At 44.5% G+C, this 21,839-nt stretch overlaps 1 protein-coding gene across 3 annotated transcripts in view; it reads right to left on the bottom strand.

Annotated features, from left to right (window-relative positions):
• Positions 1–17,870, bottom strand: part of GOLM1 (golgi membrane protein 1) — a 42,456-nt gene extending 24,586 nt beyond the window's left edge. The window contains exons 1-4 of one of the 3 annotated variants that reach the window (XM_015849287.2): positions 17,649–17,870; positions 11,253–11,318; positions 11,017–11,138; positions 8,685–8,864 (exon numbers count right to left, since the gene is read on the bottom strand). In XM_015849287.2, the coding sequence (XP_015704773.1) occupies positions 8,685–8,864; positions 11,017–11,115 (279 nt within the window). In that variant the 5' untranslated portion in view covers positions 11,116–11,138; positions 11,253–11,318; positions 17,649–17,870. Of the gene's footprint in view, positions 1–8,684; positions 8,865–11,016; positions 11,139–11,252; positions 11,319–15,441; positions 15,573–17,648 lie in introns of those variants that run through there. The other 2 variants (XM_015849286.2, XM_015849288.2) reach the window with 2 other exon arrangements.
• Positions 17,871–21,839: the final 3,969 nt, after the last annotated feature.

Raw genomic sequence — 21,839 nt, forward strand, 5'->3', positions numbered from 1 at the left:
TCGAAGAGTGTACTCCCCTCCTGGGAGTAAGTTCCCTTCGGAGTACGAAAGGCCGATGCCAATGAGTCACGCCGGCAAAACCTTCTCTTCTCCTAGGGCTGAACAAACGCCATACTCTCCAGCTCTTTCCTCTAGGGGGAGTGCTCCAGCCCCTCTGTTCATCTTCGTGGCCATCCTTCTGGGACCCTTTCAAAATTCCTATGTACTTTTATCTGTTACTGAGGTCCATCACCCCGCTCGGATCAGCTAGTACTCCAGAGTGGGGCCTCACCAAGAGCAGAGTGAGACGGGACAATCACCTCCCTATTTCCCTGCTGACCACCCTTCCGATGGAGCCCAGGATCCCATTGGCTTTCCAGGCTGCCAGAGCGCACGCTGCCTTGTTATGTTTCTCATTCTATCGGCTCCAGTCTTTCTCTGCCGAGCTGCTCTCAAGGACCACTCCTCAGCCTGTACAGGTGCCGAGTTCTTCAGCCCAAAGTGCAAAACCTCTGCACTCTGTGCCGTGTTGACCCTGATTAGGTTCACCGACCCGCATTTCCAGCTGTCAAGGTCCTCTGATGGCATCCGTTCCCTCCACTCCTCCATTTGGACCGCACCACTCAGTTTGGTGTCGAGGATTCAGCAAATTTGCTGAGGTGCACTGCAATTCCTCATCAATGTCATTAATAAGATGTTAAAGAGCAGCTGGTCCCAGACAGGACCCTTGAGGGACACGCTCGGTTACGGCCTCCACCTGGTCCATAGAGCCTTGACACCACCTCTGTCCGCGGCCTTTAACCAATTGCTTATCCTAGTTGTGCCACCATAAAAATCCACTTCCTCCAATTGAGATGAGGAGTGGTGATGGGGGACCATGTCAAAGGCTTGCTCAGGTCCCGGTAAATGACATGTTGCTCTCCTTCATCACCAACGCCGTCACTCTTCATAAAGGCCACAAATGAGGTAGCATGCTTCCCCTGGTGAAAGCTCATCTGTTGAAGCCAGTTCTCCTTTTAAATTTACCAAAGTAGGTACGCCCGTTTTGGCCTGTCTCTTCCGGCCAATGTACCTGTAGAAGGTTTTCTTATTGTTTTTCACGTCCCTCGCCAAGTTCAGTTCTGCCTGCGCCTTGGCTTTCCTGATCCCACGTCTGCAAGTCCGGATGGTATCCCTGTATTCTTCCCAGGTGACACAGCCAGAGCTTGTACACCCCTTTCTTCGCTCTCAGTTCTCTCAGCAGGTCCTTGCTGAGCCATGCCGGTTTTCTACCTCTCCTGCCCACTTTCTTAATCAGGGGAATGGAGACCTCTTGTGAACACACAGGCATCTCCTTATTTCCACAGTAGGCTTTTTTCTCTCTCTCTCTGGCCACTGCCACTCTTTTTGAGCAGAACCCGCACTCCACATGCCAACAGGTGTTCTGTCTCAGAAGGCTGAGTTGGGAGTTGAAATCTTCTCAGTGGAGCGATGAGAGCAGCTGTGAACAGTGGTAAAAGACACCAAGCAACAGTACCAGGCACTTCCCTTACAGCAAAGAACGCTTGCTGACCCTCCTCAAAAAAGCAAGATGTGTGCTTGGGAAGAATTACAGAAAACCAAACTGCAAACACACACTCTAGGAATTTAGCATGAAACAGATTACAAGTAATGTTCTGCTGCTCCACTGTTCAAAAACCTATTGTGGGCATGCACAACCCAGAAGCTACGAGTTCTGAATAACAACCATGCAGGATATTGTTCTGCTTTAGAAAACTGCTTATGGATTAAAAACAGCTCTTCTGTACTCCAGATTCCTTGTCTGCTGTTACTGAGAGTTCCTCTAACGCCTCTTGATCTCTTCAGTCTACTTCTGTATGGATTTCAAGAAGCCATTGGCTAAATCCTCAATAATTCAAACAGATTTTTTTAAAAGCAGTCTGCTGACAGAAGTGTTTTATACATACTCAAGACACGAGATAAACACAATTTATACTCTGAAGGAGTAGTGAAGCACTGGAATAGCCTGACCAGGGAGGTGGTAGAGTCACTATCCCCAGAGGCATCCAAGAAATGTGAGGACGGGGCACTCAGGGGCATGGTTAGTGGGCATGTTGGGGATCGGTCGGTGGCTGGACTAGCTTGTCTCAAAGGTTTTTTCCAACCTTAATGATTCTACAGTTCCACAATTACCAATGAGAGCAATTACCCAGGATTACATTGCCTCAATGGATGGTGAGACCATGGGGTATTTCATGCTCCAAGAACCTTCTTCCTTCTGTACTCTTGTTCCCAAAGCAGCACAGAGGCAACTGAACTAGAAAAGAAGGCAGATGTAACTAGTGATAGTCACACCTTCTCCAAGAATTACTTTAACCTAGAATGTGTATTACTGCTGTAATAGTTTGGTATATATTGATCCAATAGTTCAGACCATATCCTTATCCATATTATAATCAAAGTAATAAGATGCAGTGACCAGAGATAAAGTGAAATTAAGATGAGTCTCAAATCGAATTTGAGAGTTACTTTTGCTAAGTACTACCCTTCTATATCCAGAGGCTCTATAACTTCTCTGTGCTCTTAAATTGCAGAACTGGGAAGCAAAAAACATCTCTGAGGGATGTCTGTTCATGTGTCACAACAAGAGCAAGTGCACAGACACATGCATGCTTGTTCCAGTCTTCAGCCTCCCGAGACTTGTTCTTCCCCAGTCACATGAAAGAGAAGATGAAATTAGTCCATTGCATCACTTACAACTAACACTTCCCACAGTATCAGCTCCTGGGTTTCCAACAGCAAACTTCATTGACGATTCCATTACTGAATACCATCTGCATTTTAGGATGATGAAAGAGAATGCACTTAAGAGATTAAGATCAGCTCTGCTAGTCCCAGCCCCACCTTGTCCAGAATCCTGCCTTCCAACAGCAGCTGCCAAAGGAACATAAGGGCATCATAAAGCACAGTGTTTTCCAGCAGCAACTATTTCTGGCTCAGGAACATTTAGAGCCAGAAAACATCTTATCAGGAAGAGAGCAGGTGCTTCTCCAGTCAGCCCTACTGACTGTAACCATAACTGATGCCATGTAATCAGGCACTGCAGATGTAATATGTTTGTAGCCGGAGGAGCAGCTCCTCCACCCACTGCTTTTTTCTAAGCCATTTTGTAATTTTTACCTGACCATTCAGCCCTGTTATAGCAATAACATATCACATGGCTGCACAATTGCTCTGATAGTGAGTGTACAGCCACTTCCAGTTCTAGATATGTATACATGAATTAGTCTCTCTCATCTTTGCAATGACTCTTTCAAGACAGAAGTTCCAAGAGATACCAAAGGCAAGATTTTTTCATAAGCTTCTCTAAACCTTCTCCAAAATAACCCATTCATCCTATATCAAATAACAAGATTGTTTGTTTGTTTGTTTTATAAATGACTTTTTCTGGCAAAAATGCAGGATTTGATAAATGATAGTTCCTCTAAACTCAAAGGAAAAAAGCAACTTTACCACAAGAAAAAATGATTGTGTGGTGGCAGTTGCAACTGACTAGTACCAGGGTAATTTAAAGGAAAAAGTGCACACTGCACTTGGCAAAAGGAAGCACTTTTCCATCCATGGGGCTTTCTTAGGAGACCTAGGTGAGTTCTTCTCACTAGCTATTGATATTTTGCCCATTGTGCTAGTCTACCAATAAAATGACATTTCCACTGACACCTAGAAATTCTACCTTGGTAAAGGAAATTCTAATAAAGAAAAAGATGCAGAAAATGCATTTTCCTTTTCAAAAAGATTTTTTTTTTTCTTCCCTCATAAATTTTCTCTGCTACTTGCAGGACAGATGTGGAATGCAAAAGCACGCCAAAACAGAATGAAGGGTTTCACCAAGCACCACTGAACCACAAATTATACCCTGAGATGCAAACAATGGTACTTGCACAGAGGATGGTAAAACCGAACAGTACACAGAACATGTAGTTGCAACGCCTGCTACTAGAAGGGAGACATGATCATGTGTGCATACTGAGCAGTGATTAAGATGGGGAAATGATGAGTCTGAAGTTGTGTTGTGCTCTGTGTAAAACAAAGGATTGAGTGTGTACAGCTGTCTGAAAAATGGCAATAAGCAGGCTGAGAGCTGATGGGTGTGAGTTAGAGACCAAGACAACAAAGGAAACCTCATGCTTGGCATTAACTACATGCCGCCTGACCAGGAAGAGAAAAATCAACAAATTGCTCTTTCCTCAGCTTCAGGAAACACCACGATCACAGGCCCTGTTCTGCTCGGAGATATCAACTACCTTAACATCTGCTGGAAAAGAAGCTCAGCAAGCAGTCCAGGTGACTTAAAGGACAATTTTCTTAATACAGGTGATAGATACTGCAACCAGAAAGGAGTTTCACTGGGCCTGTTGCCCACCAACACACATAGTCTCATTATTGGAGGGTCAAGACAAAAATCACAGAATCATAGAAAAATCTAGTTTGGAAAAGATCTAGTCCTAGTCCAACCACCCACCTACCACCAATATTTCCCCACTAAAACCATGTTTTTTAGTACAACATCTAAAAGCTTCTTCAACACCTTTAGGGATGGCGTCTCAATCACCTTCTTGGGCAGATCAATCCAGCACCTGATTACTCTTTTAGTAAAGAAATGTTTCCTAATACCCAACCTGAACCTCTGCTGGCATTCATGATCACAAAGGATACCGGCTGGGCCAAGAGCAAAGTGAATACCTTTGGAAAAGCAAATTTTCACCTGTTTAAGGAACTTGTGAAAACAAACCCTTGGAAAACTGCCTTCTGTGTCACTGGAGCAGAAGAGTGTTGGCAGCTCCTCAAAGATGCTTTTCTTCAAGCACAGGAGCTCCTGATCTAAAAGTGCAAGAAATCAGACAAGGAAGACTTGATACCAGCATGGCTGTATAAACATCTTATGGCTGAACTGAAGAACAAGAAGGAAATGCATAAGCATTGGAAGTAAGGACTGATTCACATCTTGGGAACAATTTAGGAATGCTGTCTGAGCATGTATGGATGGGATTAGGAACCCCAATGCACAGCTGAAATGAACCTGCTGACAGATGTGAAAAAAAGAATGATGGTTAGAAAAAGAGAAACAAAGAAAATGTACCATCCTTGCTAGACAAATCTGGTGTTGACAGACATGAATAATGCTGAGACTCAACAATTGAGACTCAACAATTCTTTTGCATCAGTTTTCACCAGTGATCAGTTCTCTTAGATCCCCCACATCTCCAAACCTGAAGACAGAGCCTGGGTGAAAGAAGTCCACTCTGTCATAGGAGAAGACTCTGCTAGAAATCACATGAGGAACCTGAAATTTCCACAAGTCCATGCACCACTTCTTCCAAGCCCAAGATCAGTGCATTCCTAAGAGCGAGAGATTAGGCAAAAGACCTGCATGGGTGAGCAAGGAGCTCAAGAAAAAAACCAAACGGAAGAGAAAGTCTACAGAATGTGGAAAAGGGGTTTTACCCGCTTGGAAGAAATTCAGGAACATCATTAAGGCATGTAGAAAAGGAAAAAAAAGGCTAAGGCCTACTAGGAACTGAATCTGGTGAAGGAGGCCAAGGACAACAAGAAAGGCTTCTGGATGTCAATAGAAAAATGAAGGCGATGGAAAATGTGGGCCCACTGCTGAACGAGGAAGGTAGGGAGACTGAGGAAAGGAAGACTTGCTTGAGGCGGATCTGGACAGAGATTGTTTAGACAAACCTGATACACACAAACCCGTGAGTCCCCAAAGGATACAGCCATGCGTGCAGAGGGAGCTAGTAGAAGTAATTGCCAAACCTCTCTCAATCATCTTCAAAAGGACATGGAGAACAAGAGAGGTACCTGAGTAGTGGAGGAGAACCAGTGTCACTCCAATCTTCAAAAAGGGCAAAAAGGAGGAGCTGGTAAACTACAGGCCAGTCAGCCTCACTTCTGCCCCTGGGAAGGTGATGGGAACAGATTATTCTGGATGTCAGCTCCGAGCAAGTGGAAGAGATGGAGGTTTATCAGGAGTAGACAATGTGGATTCAGCAAGGGGAAATCACTGATCTAGTGGCCTCCTATGATGTCACCATCAGCTGGGTAGGTGACTGGGTAACAGTGGATGCTGTGTAACCTGAGCATAAATCGAGGCTTTTGACACTATCTCCTGTAACAGCCTCGTAGGCAAGCTCAGGAAGTGTGGGACAGGTGAGTAGATAGTGAGGTGGATTGAGAACTGACTGACTGGAAGAGCTTATGGGGTTGTGATCAGTGGCAAAAAGTCCTGTTGGTGGCCTGAAGCTAGCAGTGTTCTCCAGGGGTTAGTGCTTGGTCTGGTCTTTTTTAAAATCTTCATCAGTGACCTGGACGAAGGGACAGAGTCACGCAGATACCTGGATCAATCTGTCGATGACAGGGGGACAGTAAGCCCATGGGCCCCCTGACTACAAAGATAGGAAGGGAAAACAGAAAGGGGTAGGGAGATGGGAGCTGGACTCAAGGAAGCAAATGGAGCAGTGGCAATGACCTAAGGAGGAAAACTTATTTTACTAACTGCAATACTGGAATGCAAGATAACACAATATAATACAATCTAATTGAAATTGAAGCTAATAAATCAAGTAAAATAAGAGAGAGAGAGAGGTTTCCAAAGACTGAGAAGCCTACTTTGAAATTGAAGGTGCACAGCTTGGAAGCACACCCACACCCGCTGCCAGGCAGTGAGAGAGAGAGAGAGAGAGAGAGAGAGAATGAGCATAACTTCCATGATGTATTTCCCTCTCTGACCATGAGGTCCTCTGGGATGTGTAGTTCTTCTCTGTGCTCCACATGACATTATGATGTGGAATACCAATAGCAAAAATTACAAAACCATTACAACCTTCAACAAATCTGATAATGATACAAAGCTGGGAAGGGTGGTTGACACATCAGATGGCTGCGCTGCCATTCAGTGAGACCTGGACAGGCTGGAGAACTGGGCAGAGAGGAACCTTATGAGGTTCAACAAGGGCAAGTACAGAGTCCTACACCTGGGGAGGAATAACTGCACACATCAGTATAGTTTAGAGGATGACCTACTGGAAGGAGCTCTGCAGAAAAGGGCCTGGGTGTCTTGGTAAACAACAGGTAGACTTTGAGCCAGCAGTGTGCTCTTGTGGCCAAGAAGACCATTGTATCCTGGGATGCATAAAGAAGACTGTAGCCAGCAGGTCGAGGGAGGTGATCCTTTCCCTCTACTCATCCCTGGTGAGGCGACATCTGGAATACCGGGTCCAGTTCTAGGCTTCCTAGTTCAGGAAAGGCAGGGGTGTCCTAGAGTACAGAGGCAGACCACAAAGATGATGAGGGGCCTGGAGCATCTCCCTTATGAGGAAAGGATGAGAGACCTCAGGATGTTCAGCTTGGAGAAGACTGAGGGGAGATCTTATCAATGTTTATAAATATCTAATGGGCAGGAGTCAAGTGGATAGGGCCAAGCACTTATAAACAGTGCTCAGTGACAGAACAAGTGGCAGTGAGGACAAAGAAGAACATAAGAAATTGCCTACAAACATGATGAAAAACTTCTTTACTATGAAGGTGACAGAGCACTGGAATAGGCTGCCCGGAGAAGTTTCAGAGCCACCTTCTCTGGAGATATTCAGAGCTCATCTAGACACTTTCCTGTGTAGCGTACTGTAGAGAACATGCTTTATTAGGTTCCAGGGACTAGGTGATCTCCAGGGGTCCCTTTCAACCCCTACAATTCTAGGATTCTATGGCCTAATGAGGTACTACCCAAGGTACAGAGGTCTGATTTAACTGGCAAGCTACTCTCCATCATACTGGAGAAATCATGGCAGACAGGTAAAGTTCCCAGTGACTGAGTAGTGCCCAGAGAGGGGGTGTGGATGTCTCTTTGTAGGAGACATTCAAAGTCAGGCTGCACCAGGCTCTGAACAACCTGATCTAAATGTAAACGTCCCTGTTAATTGCAGGGGAGTTGGAGCAGATGTTCTTTAAATGTCCCTTCCAACACAAACAATTCTATGATTCTCTTCAATTGAATGTAACCTAAATATCCTAGTGTATCTTTATAACACCTACACACATTAAAATATAAATAACCAAACAGTAACTTGCTTACTTTTTTATCAAACACATATCTCACTTCTGCTGAGTTTTGGAGGCAGAAGATGCCCCGAAACTTACAATGCATGTAGAAATAAATATTAACCATTTGTAACTACTTGGGAAAGGAATACAAGCATATCTATCAGTGCAGCTTCTTCTCTTCCAGAAGCTTTAAAATGTTAGTGTACAGAAAAGAAAGCCAGACATCAACCCAAGGTAACTCTAACAATACAGGAGGCAAAGGTATTATTCAGAAATGCTATCAGTTGTAGCTTCTACCGTTTCACAATTAAAAGTTCATGCAGTGCAGTAAAAAAAATCCAGATTTCAGCTTACTTCTGTTTCTCTCTTTCCGCACCGCTCCCCCATTCCACCAACACATTTCTATTAAAGGCTTTCTCCATTACAAACACCTGAGCAAGACTTTTACCACTCTGAGGCTATAGGCTGCATTCAGTGATAATTCATACATTAAATATTTTGTCACACAAACACCAACTGTAACTCCACTAGCTGGAATATTTGAGCAAACTTACTCTTTTGCAGAAAGTGTGATGGTTAACCACAATTTCATGGCACAGTGTAGCTAGAAGAGCTCCTACCTTCTCTTCCCAGTGTGCTCTGTTGGCATTTTCCATCTGGAAGCTATGCAAGGACTGTATTTTATCAATTTGCTCTCGCTGCTTCTGCAGCTCTCCCTGGAATTCATTCTTCTTGAGCTCCACAGCGCCTCTCTCCGCCGCTGCCCTGCGGACCTTGCCTTCCAGCTCCATGATCCGTCTCTGAGAAAGCAATAGGAAAAGGCAAAGAAATGCTCTCTCCCTGAGACTGTTTAAAAGGGTCACGCTTTCAAATTTCACATATGCAGATCTAAAGTAACAAGTGAATCCACTTTGCCTTTCGCTGTACTTTTTTCCAGTATTCTCAAAGAATACCCAACCACAGAGAAAACAGTAGGCTAACAATACTAATCTCATCACAGTACCTTCTCAGATGGTGATGTCTTCCAGACACTGGCATGCACACACAACACATGCACCAGTCTTACACAGGCTTTTGAAACATCATATTCTGTAGAGGCCATCTAAATTTCATTTAAAATTACAAAAAAAGTACAGAGGCCTTGGCTAAAATAAGTACATCTACACCAAAACACAAATAATTTAAAAAAAAGAAATTACTATCCATGATCTCTCCGAAGTACAAGGTCAAAACATTTTCCAAATGTCATCCAGACAATGTGGACATCACTGCACTTCCAGCACTGATTCAAACCTTACATAGGGAAAATTCAATTATGAAATCATCAGTAAGTTTTACTGTAAGACAAGGGAAAAAGTGGAAGAAGGACAATACTGTCCAACTTACATTTAAATAACTGACATCCAGATGCTGCACAAATATACAATATTTATTTATAAGAAGATTATTCTTGACTAGTCAGAGAGCAGTGACGAGATGAAAACTCAAAACCATCAAATACTGCATACAAAAACAAGGTAAAGCAATCCAGCCAGATGCTGCCAAGGCCATTCTGTTTTTTTCTAAGTATTCATTAAGTTTTGGAGGTCATTCTCTCTAAACATTTTGTATAAAGTTCCTCATGGACAGTAAGAAAGAGTATAAAGCCAAAGGAGGAAGGGGTAGGGGGTGGGGGAAGACAGTATTTACCAGGTAGAAAGACCTATCAATTCCAGGCAGATTAGAAATGAATATAGTAAGAACTGCACAACTGCCAAGACTGTCAGAAAATAGATCAAATCTTCTTACATCACAGTATGCTGCATATTACTTCCTGCTTACTCTTCTTCATTGCCAGAGAGAGTGAGAGAACGGAGAGGTGGGGAAAAATTTAGAAAAAATATTTCTAGTTTGGCTGGAAGATAAATGAAAAGCATTCATTCCATTTAGACTTAACAGCAACAAAGTCATGCCAACAAATGGATTGGCGGACAGAGTTTATAGAGCTTTGTACCTCTGCTTTTATATTACTCAGAGTGCTTGAAGACACAGAAGTAAAAGAATTTTCAGTTCTTGTATTTTGCGGCCAAGGTACAAGACAGTAGAGTAATCAATAACAACGAACAGCATCTTGTGCCTGTATGTTCCTGAGACCAAGACCAGCTGGTATGGTTGCTTTCCAGTGTCTTTTCCCCCCAGCTGCTCCGTGACCATGCAGTGAAGCCTCAGTGGTGCAGACACAGCTACTAAGGGCTGGATGCCATCAACCTAAGGAAGATGACCTAGGCCCCAGGAGACACTGACATCATAACCTCCCACCACTGAAAGATTAAGACATTCCCTCAGCTGCATGGCCCCTGACACATAACCTGAATGAAGAGTATGAACACTGGGGTGAAACAGAAGTTCAATTTCTACAGTCAAGAACTCAGTGTTTAAAGTCACTTCACTTACAAAGAAACCACTGGTTCAGTAGAAAAATTAAGCAGTGGCTCTCATCAGTCATGTTTAATTACCACTCCTTCATCTTTAGGGCTTTTTTGTTTATTTAAAATAAATAAACCCTGTAAAGGGCAAGTGCACATTACTCATGCAGCACATACTGAAAGGGGTCAATCTTTCTTTATATTCAGCAATGGAAGTGGCGGCAATATAGAGTAATAATTTAAGAAGATGAGCAAATTTCAGGGATTATTCAGATATTAAAAAGGACTACAAGTTTAACGTACTCTGAGAAAAAACCTGAAGCAGAAGAAAGTAGCTGAATGTCTACGTATGTTTGAGGTACCATACTCAGGTCTTTGGGTCCCCCTGACCTCCCCTTCTTCCCTGTACTGATAAGCACTGACTATAGTATTTGTTAAAGTCCCTAAAGCAAACTCATCACATCTAGCGGAATCATCCTGCTTACTGTGAATTACCTTTGCCAACTGCAGATGTGCATGACCACATGCAGAGCAATAGGAACATTACCTGCAGATCCAAACTGCGAGAGCTTGCAATCCAGTAATTGAAACCCAAAACAATGATGCATGCCAGGAGTGAGGCCACGAGAAGAGGTGGAGACTTCATTCCTCAGCAGCTGTTCCCAAGCTCTACCATGTCAAAAAAGCAAAAAATCAGAAGCACAAGAGAGTAGAAACAACAAATTAAATTACGTGTGTTATACTGCATCCCCCACTTAGATTACTATATGAACACAATCAGACCTTCACTGCAGTAATGCAACAGCTCTCAGCTGGACTCCACCAAGCAAGGAGGGCAGATATTTCCACCTGGAGGAAGAAAAAAGCCACATTATAATATTTGCTTCTACATAAAGCCTCACATCAGTTTTCCAAGAAAATCTCAAATATTCTTAACAATACAATGAAAACCAAAACCAAACAGAACAAACCAGCCATCCTTCTATCACATACTCCATACAGCAAATTAATTAACAGCACTCATCTAGAGGTAAGAGGACAGATTCCTTGTCATCCTACTCAGTCAATAATGAACCTTAGTCTCATCCTTCCTGAAGTAACACCTTGCTTTCAACTGGTGATATGAACCTAATGTTATGGTTCCAGGCCAGTTAGTTATTAGGTAAGGTAAGTAAGTACATAAATAACCTAAGGACAACTTAAATAAATAAGCAAACACTGTTGACTTCAATGGGAAATCATATGAAGTGCTATTTCTTTTGATCCACTGTTTTCTGCCGCTCTTGAGCAAAAATAAGTAGTTTGCCTTAATGCATGAGGTTTAGCAAGTGAGCAACATGGAAGGCACTGGCTGCTGATGAGCCTAGACTCACACTGTGAAGCAGCTCATTTTAACACAATGTGAGGGCAAAGGACAGTTGCAATTCTGTTTACAACAGGTCATAACCATCCTATGAGTTGATAAAATCCAGTCTTAAGGAGTGCAACAGCACTTAGCTCAAGAAATCCTCCAACACCATCGGGATCCTTGGGCACAGTTGGCAATAAGACTGCTCTCCTGCAAATTGAGATCAACCTTCTTTTTTTTCTTTTTTTTTTCCTTTCAGCACTACTGCAGATAACAGATAAAAACAGTCACAAAATCAAACAGCAAACACCAGTGTACTACCAGACACTAACTCAATGTGAAATGGGTGCATTTGATACTAATCTGTTGTGCATTCACTCAAGGTGTGTGCTCTTAAATACCACAACTTATTTTTCCCTGTGTGTGCAATTCACAGGTTGTAATGTATTATAAGTTAATAAATGGCAGCAACCCTCAAAGGGTTTTGCATGGGGACATGCTGCGATCACAGAAGATGACGATTCCGATCGCTAACAGGAAACAGAGATTCTGATATTATTCTATGCCTAGGGCTTAAGTCCTTCAACAGCACATGCGCATCTGCATCCAGAGTAAAAACCACTTTGGAACACTCCTTCCAGACTTAGTGTCAGACACAACTCCTTGTCACTCTCCCTCAGCAGCACAGCCCCACCACCTGCATTGCACACAAATAGGTTTCCAGCACAAAGGTATAGGCCACAGAAATGCACGTGCTGCTGTGCAGATCTACTTCCTGCTGTGCTACACAAAGAGGAACACTTGAGATTTACAGGGCAGATTCCCTGCAAATCTAAAACAACAGAACATCAGAGACAAAATCAAAATGCAGGAAATACCAGATTTAGTGGCTGGTAGGGGACTGGAGATAGATGACCTTTAAGGTCCCTTCCAACCCAAGCCATTCTGTGAGACTATGATTCTATGAAACAGGGACAACCACATCAGCTAAGGACAAGATGATTTATTTAGTTGTGCTTACCAAAACAAAACATTACATTTCAAAAAACATATAACAAAATCTGTCCAAAGTCATCTGTGTCCTGTTCTTCACTGTAAAGGTACAAGCTGGTATACTTGAAAACATGGAAAAGTTAGTAAACACAAATTGCAAGATACAGTGCACCATTTCAAGTTCTGCTTGAATAAAACATGTTGTGTTTACCTCCTGGCAGTAAGAAGTACGTAGAACCATAACAGCTGGAAAAGACCTCTGAGATCAACTAGTTCAATTGTCAACCTATTACCACCATGCCCACTAGCTATGTATCTCAGTGTCTCACCCACATGGTTCTAAAACACAGCCAGGGACAGTGACTCCAGCCTGTTCCAACTCACCACTCTTTTGGGAATAATTTTTTTTTAAATATCCAACCTCAACCTCTGCTGAAAAGCATCTACCCAACACCCAACCAGTGGCTCCTAAAGGAAGAACCCACCTCACCAGCTTCAGAGACTTACTGGAAAGTTACCTACTGAGTTTGCTGCTTAGCTCAGAAAGTGACTGTCTTGCCTGGAGCACAGTGCCACAGGACTGTGGATACCCCAGTGTCATGCTGCCTGAGCTGCCCCTATTAGAAATAAGTGGGTGAGAAAGCACTGATTTCACTGAAGCACTCCTCACTTGACTTCCATGCATTGTTCCCTCTAAAAAAAAATCCACTGTTGCTTGCCCTTAACTGATTTGTGTTAATTGGAAATATGTTTTATAGTCTACAGAAGGAGAAAAAGGAGAAGGAATGAAGAGACAGGACACACAGGCACCTTCCATCCACCCAATCTGATCCAGGGCACAACCCCAGATGCAATACTGGCATTTCCTCCTGCTACAGCTTAGAAATAAGAACTGTGTGGCTTTCTCCTGGGGAGATATGCATCCTGAAGGAAAGAAATGCAAACCAGCCCAGGGAATACATTGATATGGAAATGTATTTGTGCATGCTGTTCTCCAGGAAATACCTTGGCACAGCTATTAAGTAAAGAAGAAAACATGTTTCTGATTTTATGTGTAAGAATGTTTTTTTACCGAAAATTAAGGAACCCATCTCTCATCCATGTTTACTACAGCTGTGGAATGCGATGCTCTGCCACATGCATCAGTTGTACACTTGGTAGAGCACAGAACTCCTGACCTCTGAACATTCCAGCCCTCTGACACTAGCCCAGTGGTGCTCCATCGATGGATGGATCCAGCGATGCATGCTTGAGCAAGCTAACACCTCCTGCTTCTTGTGCTGCCCTACTACCAGCTGGAGCAGATCCCTCCAGCAGCCAGGACTCAGAAGCCTCCTTGAGGACTGCTAGAAGAGACACAGCCCCCAGGGTAGCCATCCCCAAGTCAGAGTGGGTTAGGCCACATGCCACCATCTCACCCAGGGAGCCATCCCCTGCCCACAGGCCACCGATATGAAGCCTTGAGAGGCCCATGAGTCACTGTTTGTCCAAATTATCACATTACACACTCCACAGGAAGGGGCGCAGCTCTCGGCCAACAGGTTCTGCAACTGCAAGCTCATCATACTCAGGAAAAAACACTTGAGACCCAGAATGGACCGCAGGTCTTCCTTTCCAGGTGTATTAGTAGGCACAAACAACAGATCAGAAGAACATAAGATGGAAAAGGCTCCTGCTAAGGGAGTGGCTGATGGCTACCACCACCTCAGTAGCTATTTTTCATATCAGAGCCCACCATGCACTGCCCCTTACTCAATTAATCTAAAGGAGAGCTTTGGATTGTGACACCTGCACGTTGACTCTCAGGCATCAGCTGTGGCATCCAGAACACTTCCATACGGAAACAACAATGAGCAAGAAACGTTACACATGAGTTCACTGATAGCCAGATTGCTAATTTATTTTTAAGGATGTGGTTTGGTTTAGGCACTTCTCCATACAAAATGAAATATTTTGTGAGTATCAAAACTGAAAGGACCCCTACTTGCTCTTAAAAACTATTAAAATTAAAAGGAATAGAGCAAGCTTATATGCACAGCATAGGAACCATAACATCACATCATCCCCTCCACCCCAGTAAAACCACAAGTACAATTTCACTGTAAAACACGCAACCCCACACTGGAAAAATAAACAGAAAATAAACAAAGAAATACACCACCACATCTCGAGCAACCGTTCATCAAGCACACAGCGATTAAAATGCGCTTTGATGGGCAGACTGAGCAGCGGGCCGAGGGGTGGGCAGTTCCCGTGGCAAGACGGCGCCTCCACGCACTGTCGCCAGGCTCCAGCAGGACCAGCGGCCCGAACCCGTCACTGCCCCCTCAATTCAATCACAACGTTATCCATACCCCGCTGCGGTAAGCGGAGCTGCTCCGGGCTCGGGGCGCCCCAGCCCCTGCGAGACCCCCAGAGCACAGAGGCTGCGGGCACGGAGCAAAAGGGGCCGCCACCCGCGGCCCTGTCCGGGACAGACACCACTCGCCTCCCCCCGAGCCGGAGGGGGTCCGGCCGAGGGACCTGCAGGCACAGCCACCCCCACCGCCAGCCTTCGCCCCCGGCACTGCCCCATCCCTGCAAAGCCCCGCGAAGCCCCGGCTCGGCCTGCTGCCAGCAGCCCAAGTTCACCTCAACGCGCTCAGCCGTCGGGCTGCCTCGGCTGGTGCAGGAAAGCGGCCGCTGCCGCGTCCCCCGCAGCCCCCGGCACCTCCCGCGGGGAGGGCGGTGCTGGCGGCCGGGCGAGGGGCAGGAAGTGCGGAGCGGGGCGCGGAGGAAGTGTGGCAGGCAGCGGCATAGCCGGGACCGCGGGGGCGGGGGCTGTTTCACCTCGCGCAGGAGAACGGGGGCTGCGCCGGGCAGGAAGCCGGCTTCGGGCGGCCGCTCACTGCGGGCAGTGGCTCCCTCCTACTGGGCGGGTCGTGACCGCAGGTGCTGCTTCGTTCACGAAGCTAAAGGAGTGAAGCTAGTGTTTTCTGGTACTAAAACGTTGAAGCTAAAATGGTTGCGGAACGTGTCTAATTCCATTGTTAATCACTCGGATGAATGCTTTCCACCGTCTGGTTCTGAACGTCGCTTCTCCCCTTTGGCTTCTCTGAATGGAACATGCACAGCTGAGTGAGAGCAGAGCACAGAGCTGCAGCAGCTGTGGTTCACAGGCTGTGCGGGAGAACTTCTGCGTCTTCAACAAAAGTAATTATTCTGAGATAAATTCTCTCAGTGGGTTGGGTGCAGCCATTTGATTTATAGAAATACAGTGACAGTAAGAAAGTGGCTCACTTGTCTAAGAGCAGAAAGATGGTAAAAATAAACACCAATAAAAAATACTCACTAGGAATCGTGCAAGCAGAAACTAGAAAGGCTGACTGCAGCTGGCAGCCCTCTTTGCTTACAGGCAGAAGTTCTGCAGACATAACTCAGTTACTTCCCTGCCTAAGGAGATTTTCTTGAGCAGCAGCTCTGCCCAAAGATTTCAAATACAAGGTCTCTCAGACACAGAAATGGCTGTTGTGTCATGAGAGCTCATTGACAAAAAGCTGTCTTCAACAGGAATGTTGCAGGTTCAGCACTGTCTGCAGTGTGGATCCAATGAGGATAAATTACTTGAGTTCAGTTGCTGCAGCACTATGCAGTCTGCACAAAGTGGTCCTAAGGACATTGAAAGGCAGTGACAGTGGCAGAACTAGTTCAAAATACCTACCAGTACTCATCACTTTCTGGTGCATTAGGAAGTATCAGTAACTGATACTGACAGAGAGGAGATTGTGAATAGCTCAGAAGCTGCAGAGCAGTGGCTCTTATGTTAAAAATAGGTCATCATAATACACCATGTTCTATTTATTCATTTCTGTCCACTGATGGTCATCTTTACTTTCTCTTTAACTAATGCTTAGGCTAAAGCTATGACCAGTGTTGTGTAAAAGATGGTTGAACATTCAAGATTAGTAAAAATGTATCATTTTTAAAAATGAATAGGCATGCATTTTAACAGAAAACTGAGAAAAAGGTCTTGCCTTTAAGTCTGGTAAAGTAGAGAATTCTTGGAAGAAAACCTCTCATTTTGGTCTGGAGGAACAAAATGGGCGGGACAGCAGCAGAGAGATCAACATGGTTTCCCAATTGCAATGTATACACAATGCTTCTGTGGTCTTTCAGAACTATATTCTAATTTCTTAGAAGCCAACAGTGGTGCACTTCAACGTCTGGTTAAACTGCAGAGGAGTTCAGTAACTCGGCAACATTGTTCTTTCCAGCAGAGATGGGCTTGCTAGTTATGTGAAGGTTGGGGGCAGCTTGGGATTTAGTGATCACGAGACAGTCGAGTTCAGGATCTTGTGTGGAAGAAATAAGGCAAAAAGTAGGATTGCTACCCTGGACTTTCAGAGAGCCAACTTCAACACTTTCCGGGACCTACTTAGAGGTACCTAATGGGTTAGAGTGCTTGAAGGCAAGGGGGCCTGTGAGAGCTGAGCAACATTTAAACAGCACTTCTTCCAAGCTCAGGATTGGTGCATCCCTAAGAGTAGGAAATCAGAGAAAGGTGGCAGGAAACCTGCATGGATGATCAGGGAGCTCATGGATAAGATAAAAGGGAACAAGAAGGTCTGTGAGATGTGGAAAAAGGCTTTTTATGGAAGTTTTTACTAGTTAGTAATTGAAAATTTGTATTATTTCTCATTATGAAAACACAATACATTCGTATAAAAATATATGCCACAATAACTAATGAAAAAATAGTGAATTACAATTATAAATGCAGAAGAACTATAAGTGTAACTCCAGTTTCAGGCCTAGATGAAGCAAAGCGAATCTTAGAGTATTATTCACTTTGAACTCACTTTTTTGGTCACACAGAGAGCATCATTACGATGGACTTATTCCGCATGTCCAGGTCGAATGCAGTTTAAACATAATCCTCGTCCTGCTCCTCTCCTCTCCAAAAAGGAAAATAATACACCAAAACAAAACAACCACAATGAAAAGAATTTAGGCAGAAAGGAGAAAACTGCAAGGAAAAACTGCTGAAATCTGTTGAAGTAGATCCTAGGCTTACAGTAGAGTTCTGGAATTTAACTGAAACAGTTGAATTATGATGTCATCTGGGCTCACTTTTCCTTCAGGTAAACCCTATCCTTTCCATTACCAGAAGAGTTTGGTCTCTCCTGCTAAAGTCTAAGATTTTGTCTCCTTTCTAATCAAAACATCTCCAGAAGGGTCACTGGCAAAAAAAACAAGAAAAAAAACAATGCTTCACTGTGCTAGAGATGCAGATTTCATTTTTTGACAACACTCTTGCTGCTGTTTTTCTCCCTCTCCAAATCAAACTAAGAAGGATTTTAAATCAACAAAGCAGTCTACATGTCTTGCCTGAGATGTTTACTACTGTCTAAAGCAACTGAAGTAGATCTGACTTCCTTGTGGCAGTCCCACATCCTGATTTCTTTTCTGCTTCATCCTCAAAGATCTTTTTTCTTCCTTTTTTTTTTCTTTCTTTTTTTTTTTTTAATTCTATTTTACATTTCCTATTATATGACAGAGAAATAACAACTCTAAAGATTTTGAACCATTTATTTATTTGCTAATATGCCTTTTCTGCCAAATGGCAAGCTAAAACAATCCATCTGTTTTTTCTTTTTAGTAAAAAGAAAAACAGTTTAAAATAGAGGAATCAAAAACATCAGTCTGCTTCTCTCATTTCTGAAAACCTCCTGGTAGAACAAGAGCTTCAAAACCAATAATGAGACCATCTTCTGGAGACACATTATCAGAGTAATGTCCAGTTATCATCAATCAGCAGAGCCACAAAGTTTCAAATTATTGGAGAAAGGCATTACCATTACTTGGGTAAGAGTAGGTTTAGTTGTTTATGTATTTTTTTCTGGTTCATTTTACTGCTTCATTAAATCAAGGCTGTATACAAAATCAGAAAGGGCTGATGACAGCTCATGAGAGATGGGTGATGTCCCCTGCCTCTTCTCTCCTTCTCTAAGGAAGAACATCTAAAATCCAGGCTATGTTTTTCAGAAATGTTGGAAGGCCTCTTCTCCAGGCTGAACAGTCCCAGCTCTCTCAGCCTGTTCTCACAGGGGATGTGCTCCAGCTCCCTGATCACTTTGTGGCCCTCCTCTGGACCCAATTCAACAATTCCATGTACTTCTTGTGCTGGGGGCTCCAGAACTGGACACAATACTCCAGATAGGTTCTCATGGGAACAGCGTAGAGGGGCAGAATTACCTCCCTCAACCTGCTGTTCACACTTCTGATTCAACGCAAGATACACTTCACTTTCTGGGTTGCAAGTACACATTGCTGGCTCATGTTGAATCTTTCATCAACTGATACCCCAAATCCTTCTCTTCAGGACTGCTCTCAATCCCTTCTCAGACCAACCTGTGTCTTTGCTTGAGACTACCCCAACCCAGGTGCAGGACCTTGTACTTGGCCTTGTTGAACTTCATGAGGTTGGCATGGCTCTCAAGCTTGTCCAGGTCCCTCTCAGCGGCATCTCTTCCCTCTGGTATGTCAACTGCACCACTCAGCTTGGTGTCATCTGCAAACTTGCTGAGGGTGCACTCAATCCCACTGTCCATGTCACCAACAAAGATGTTAAATAACACCAGTCCTAACACCAATACCTGAGGAGCACTACTTGTTAGCAGTCTCCACTTGGACGCTGAGCCACTGACTGCAACTCTGAGTGTGACCATCCAGCCAATTCCTTATCCAGGGAGTGTTCCATCTGCCAAATCCATTTTTTCCAATTGGGCAACCATGATGTCATGCCCAATGCTTTGCACAGGTAGATTATATCAGTTGTTCTTCCTTTATCCACTGGTGCTGTAACTCCATCATAATAGGCCACCAATTTTGTCAGGCATGACTTAGCTGTTCTTGTAAAAAGCAGGTGGGAAACTGAGAACTATCTAGCAACTGAGGGATCTGAATGTAGGACTACTATCAAGACAAAAACAAAAACACCTAAGTTCTACTAAATTCACAGAAGATCAAATCACAAGTTTCACATGGCTAGTTGTTTATGTGAAGTCAGTGCTTTGTGGAACTAGTTCCTGTGAGACACTGAACAGTGAAGCAGAAAACAGATGCTCTGCTGGAATTAGAATAAAGGGGGGCTGAAAGGGGGATAGTTAAAGGTAGTTTACAGAAAATTATTTAGTTAATTAGAATAACAAGGAATGGAGACAGTGGGTCTGGGAGAGCAGGAAGGATGCAGATAAGGAGTGAGAACTCCCTGAGACCTGTCCAGAAAGGGATTAGAGGTTGTAAATATCAGAAGAGGAGTTGCATCTCCCTGACAAGATGGGCGATAACAAGAGGGGGTCTGCATGATAAAGAATTATTGAATATGTATCAGAATTACAGGAAATCATTGACTATACATGAGGTGTACCTATATCTGTATCACGGTTTTACAAGTTGGTGTGCAAGTTTGGAGGAGCTATCCCCCTTGCACCCAGCGCTGGAATAAAACATACCTGCTTTATAACCCATCTCTGGATTATAGAGTTTGATTCCGCAAGTCAACACCAGTGTCTAATTTGTAATCTCATGGCTCATAAGAGCAAGCTAATAGCGAATGACAGCGTTACAAGTGATTTAGCACCGAAACAAAGCAAAATACTTATTTCCACTAGGGCTGCTAGCTAATTGTCCACACTTGCGCTGATGCTGATACCAAAATTAACTCATTGGCTACGTAACTCAGATCTCTTTTTTGCTATCAGCAGTTCAAAGACAGTATGTACAGGATGCCATTGAAACTGAGAGAATGAGGTTACTACTGTTGCATATTGGGTAGGTGGTGCCTGCGTGCACCTGGGGTTGAGTCAGGGAGATGACGGTGTCTGCCAGGGGCAGTCACCTGTACCACTATATAGGGTTTGTTGCAAGGCATTAAACCGGTACTTTCGGCGTTACGCACTGTGTGTGTGTCCCCCATCTGTTCCCCGTACGCGGAGGCACGGTACAGTCACACGGCAGCCTTGATTTGTCACCGGATCGGGAGGCGACAATTGGTGACCCCGAACGTGATGTGGTGAGAGCGGTACGAACCGTGTGTGTGTGAGAGACAGCAACTCCTTTATAGTTCTGATTATGGGACAGTACATGAGTATGCTGTGGGGGATGGCTTCATGGGTGTGGTGTGAAGTGGATGATGAGGACCTCGATCCAATTATTAAGTGGATGATGCGGAGAGGTCTGGCTGACGAAGTTGCTCACTATGTGAGTCTGTCGGCATTAGAGAAAGCCAGCAAGGAGCTTTTTGAGCGAGCTTGTGCAGGGAACAAGGAGGCGCAGTAGCTGCTTCCCGCCCTTGGCGCTCTTAGAAGGTTATGTAGATCGGCCAAGGGGGAGCAGGAGCTAAGGCGAGCCATTAACGCCTCGTTGCGGCCTATTGATTCATAGGGGGAGGAGGCAGATGATCGAGAGGAGACAAAAGAAGGAGAGTCAATAGAAGAAGTAGAAAAACAAAAGGCCTCAGTAGCTGAGGAGAAAACCCCATTATTAGCCCCGTTACAGATTCCAACAGCCCCCTCCGCTCCCCCCATGGGACATTTGAAGTGGGGGGAGGATGAGTCAGGGGAGCTCTGGGGTTTGGAGGGCCGAGGGTTTATCTATTTTCCGGGGGAGAAACCGCCGGGGCTGGTGGCGGACGCTGCTGCCCCTGTTCAGCCACCTGTGTTCTCCGCTATGCCGCCCCCGTACCCTCAACAAAAGGTCTCTGAGGAAACAGAGAAGAGAGGGGAAGAAGAACGGCGTGGTGCCGGGGAGTCCTCGACTAGCGAGGAGGAGGCAGACTTTGAAATGGAGTTAATGCAGATAAAAAAGCTGTCAGCCTCAGGTAGTGAGGCATCCCCGGGCTCTCAAAGTAAAGCCGCGAGCGATCGGGATCTGGGGAGGGAAGCAGCCGAGGCTGCTGAACGCCGGACCATCAAGGCTCAAGAAAGCATTCTGACCGGGTGAGATCTGACCCCTGAGATAAATGCCCGTAGACTGTGTTCAGTGCTGGT

Source organism: Coturnix japonica, chromosome Z (genome assembly GCF_001577835.2).
Source record: "Coturnix japonica isolate 7356 chromosome Z, Coturnix japonica 2.1, whole genome shotgun sequence".
Lineage (NCBI taxonomy): Eukaryota > Metazoa > Chordata > Aves > Galliformes > Phasianidae > Coturnix > Coturnix japonica.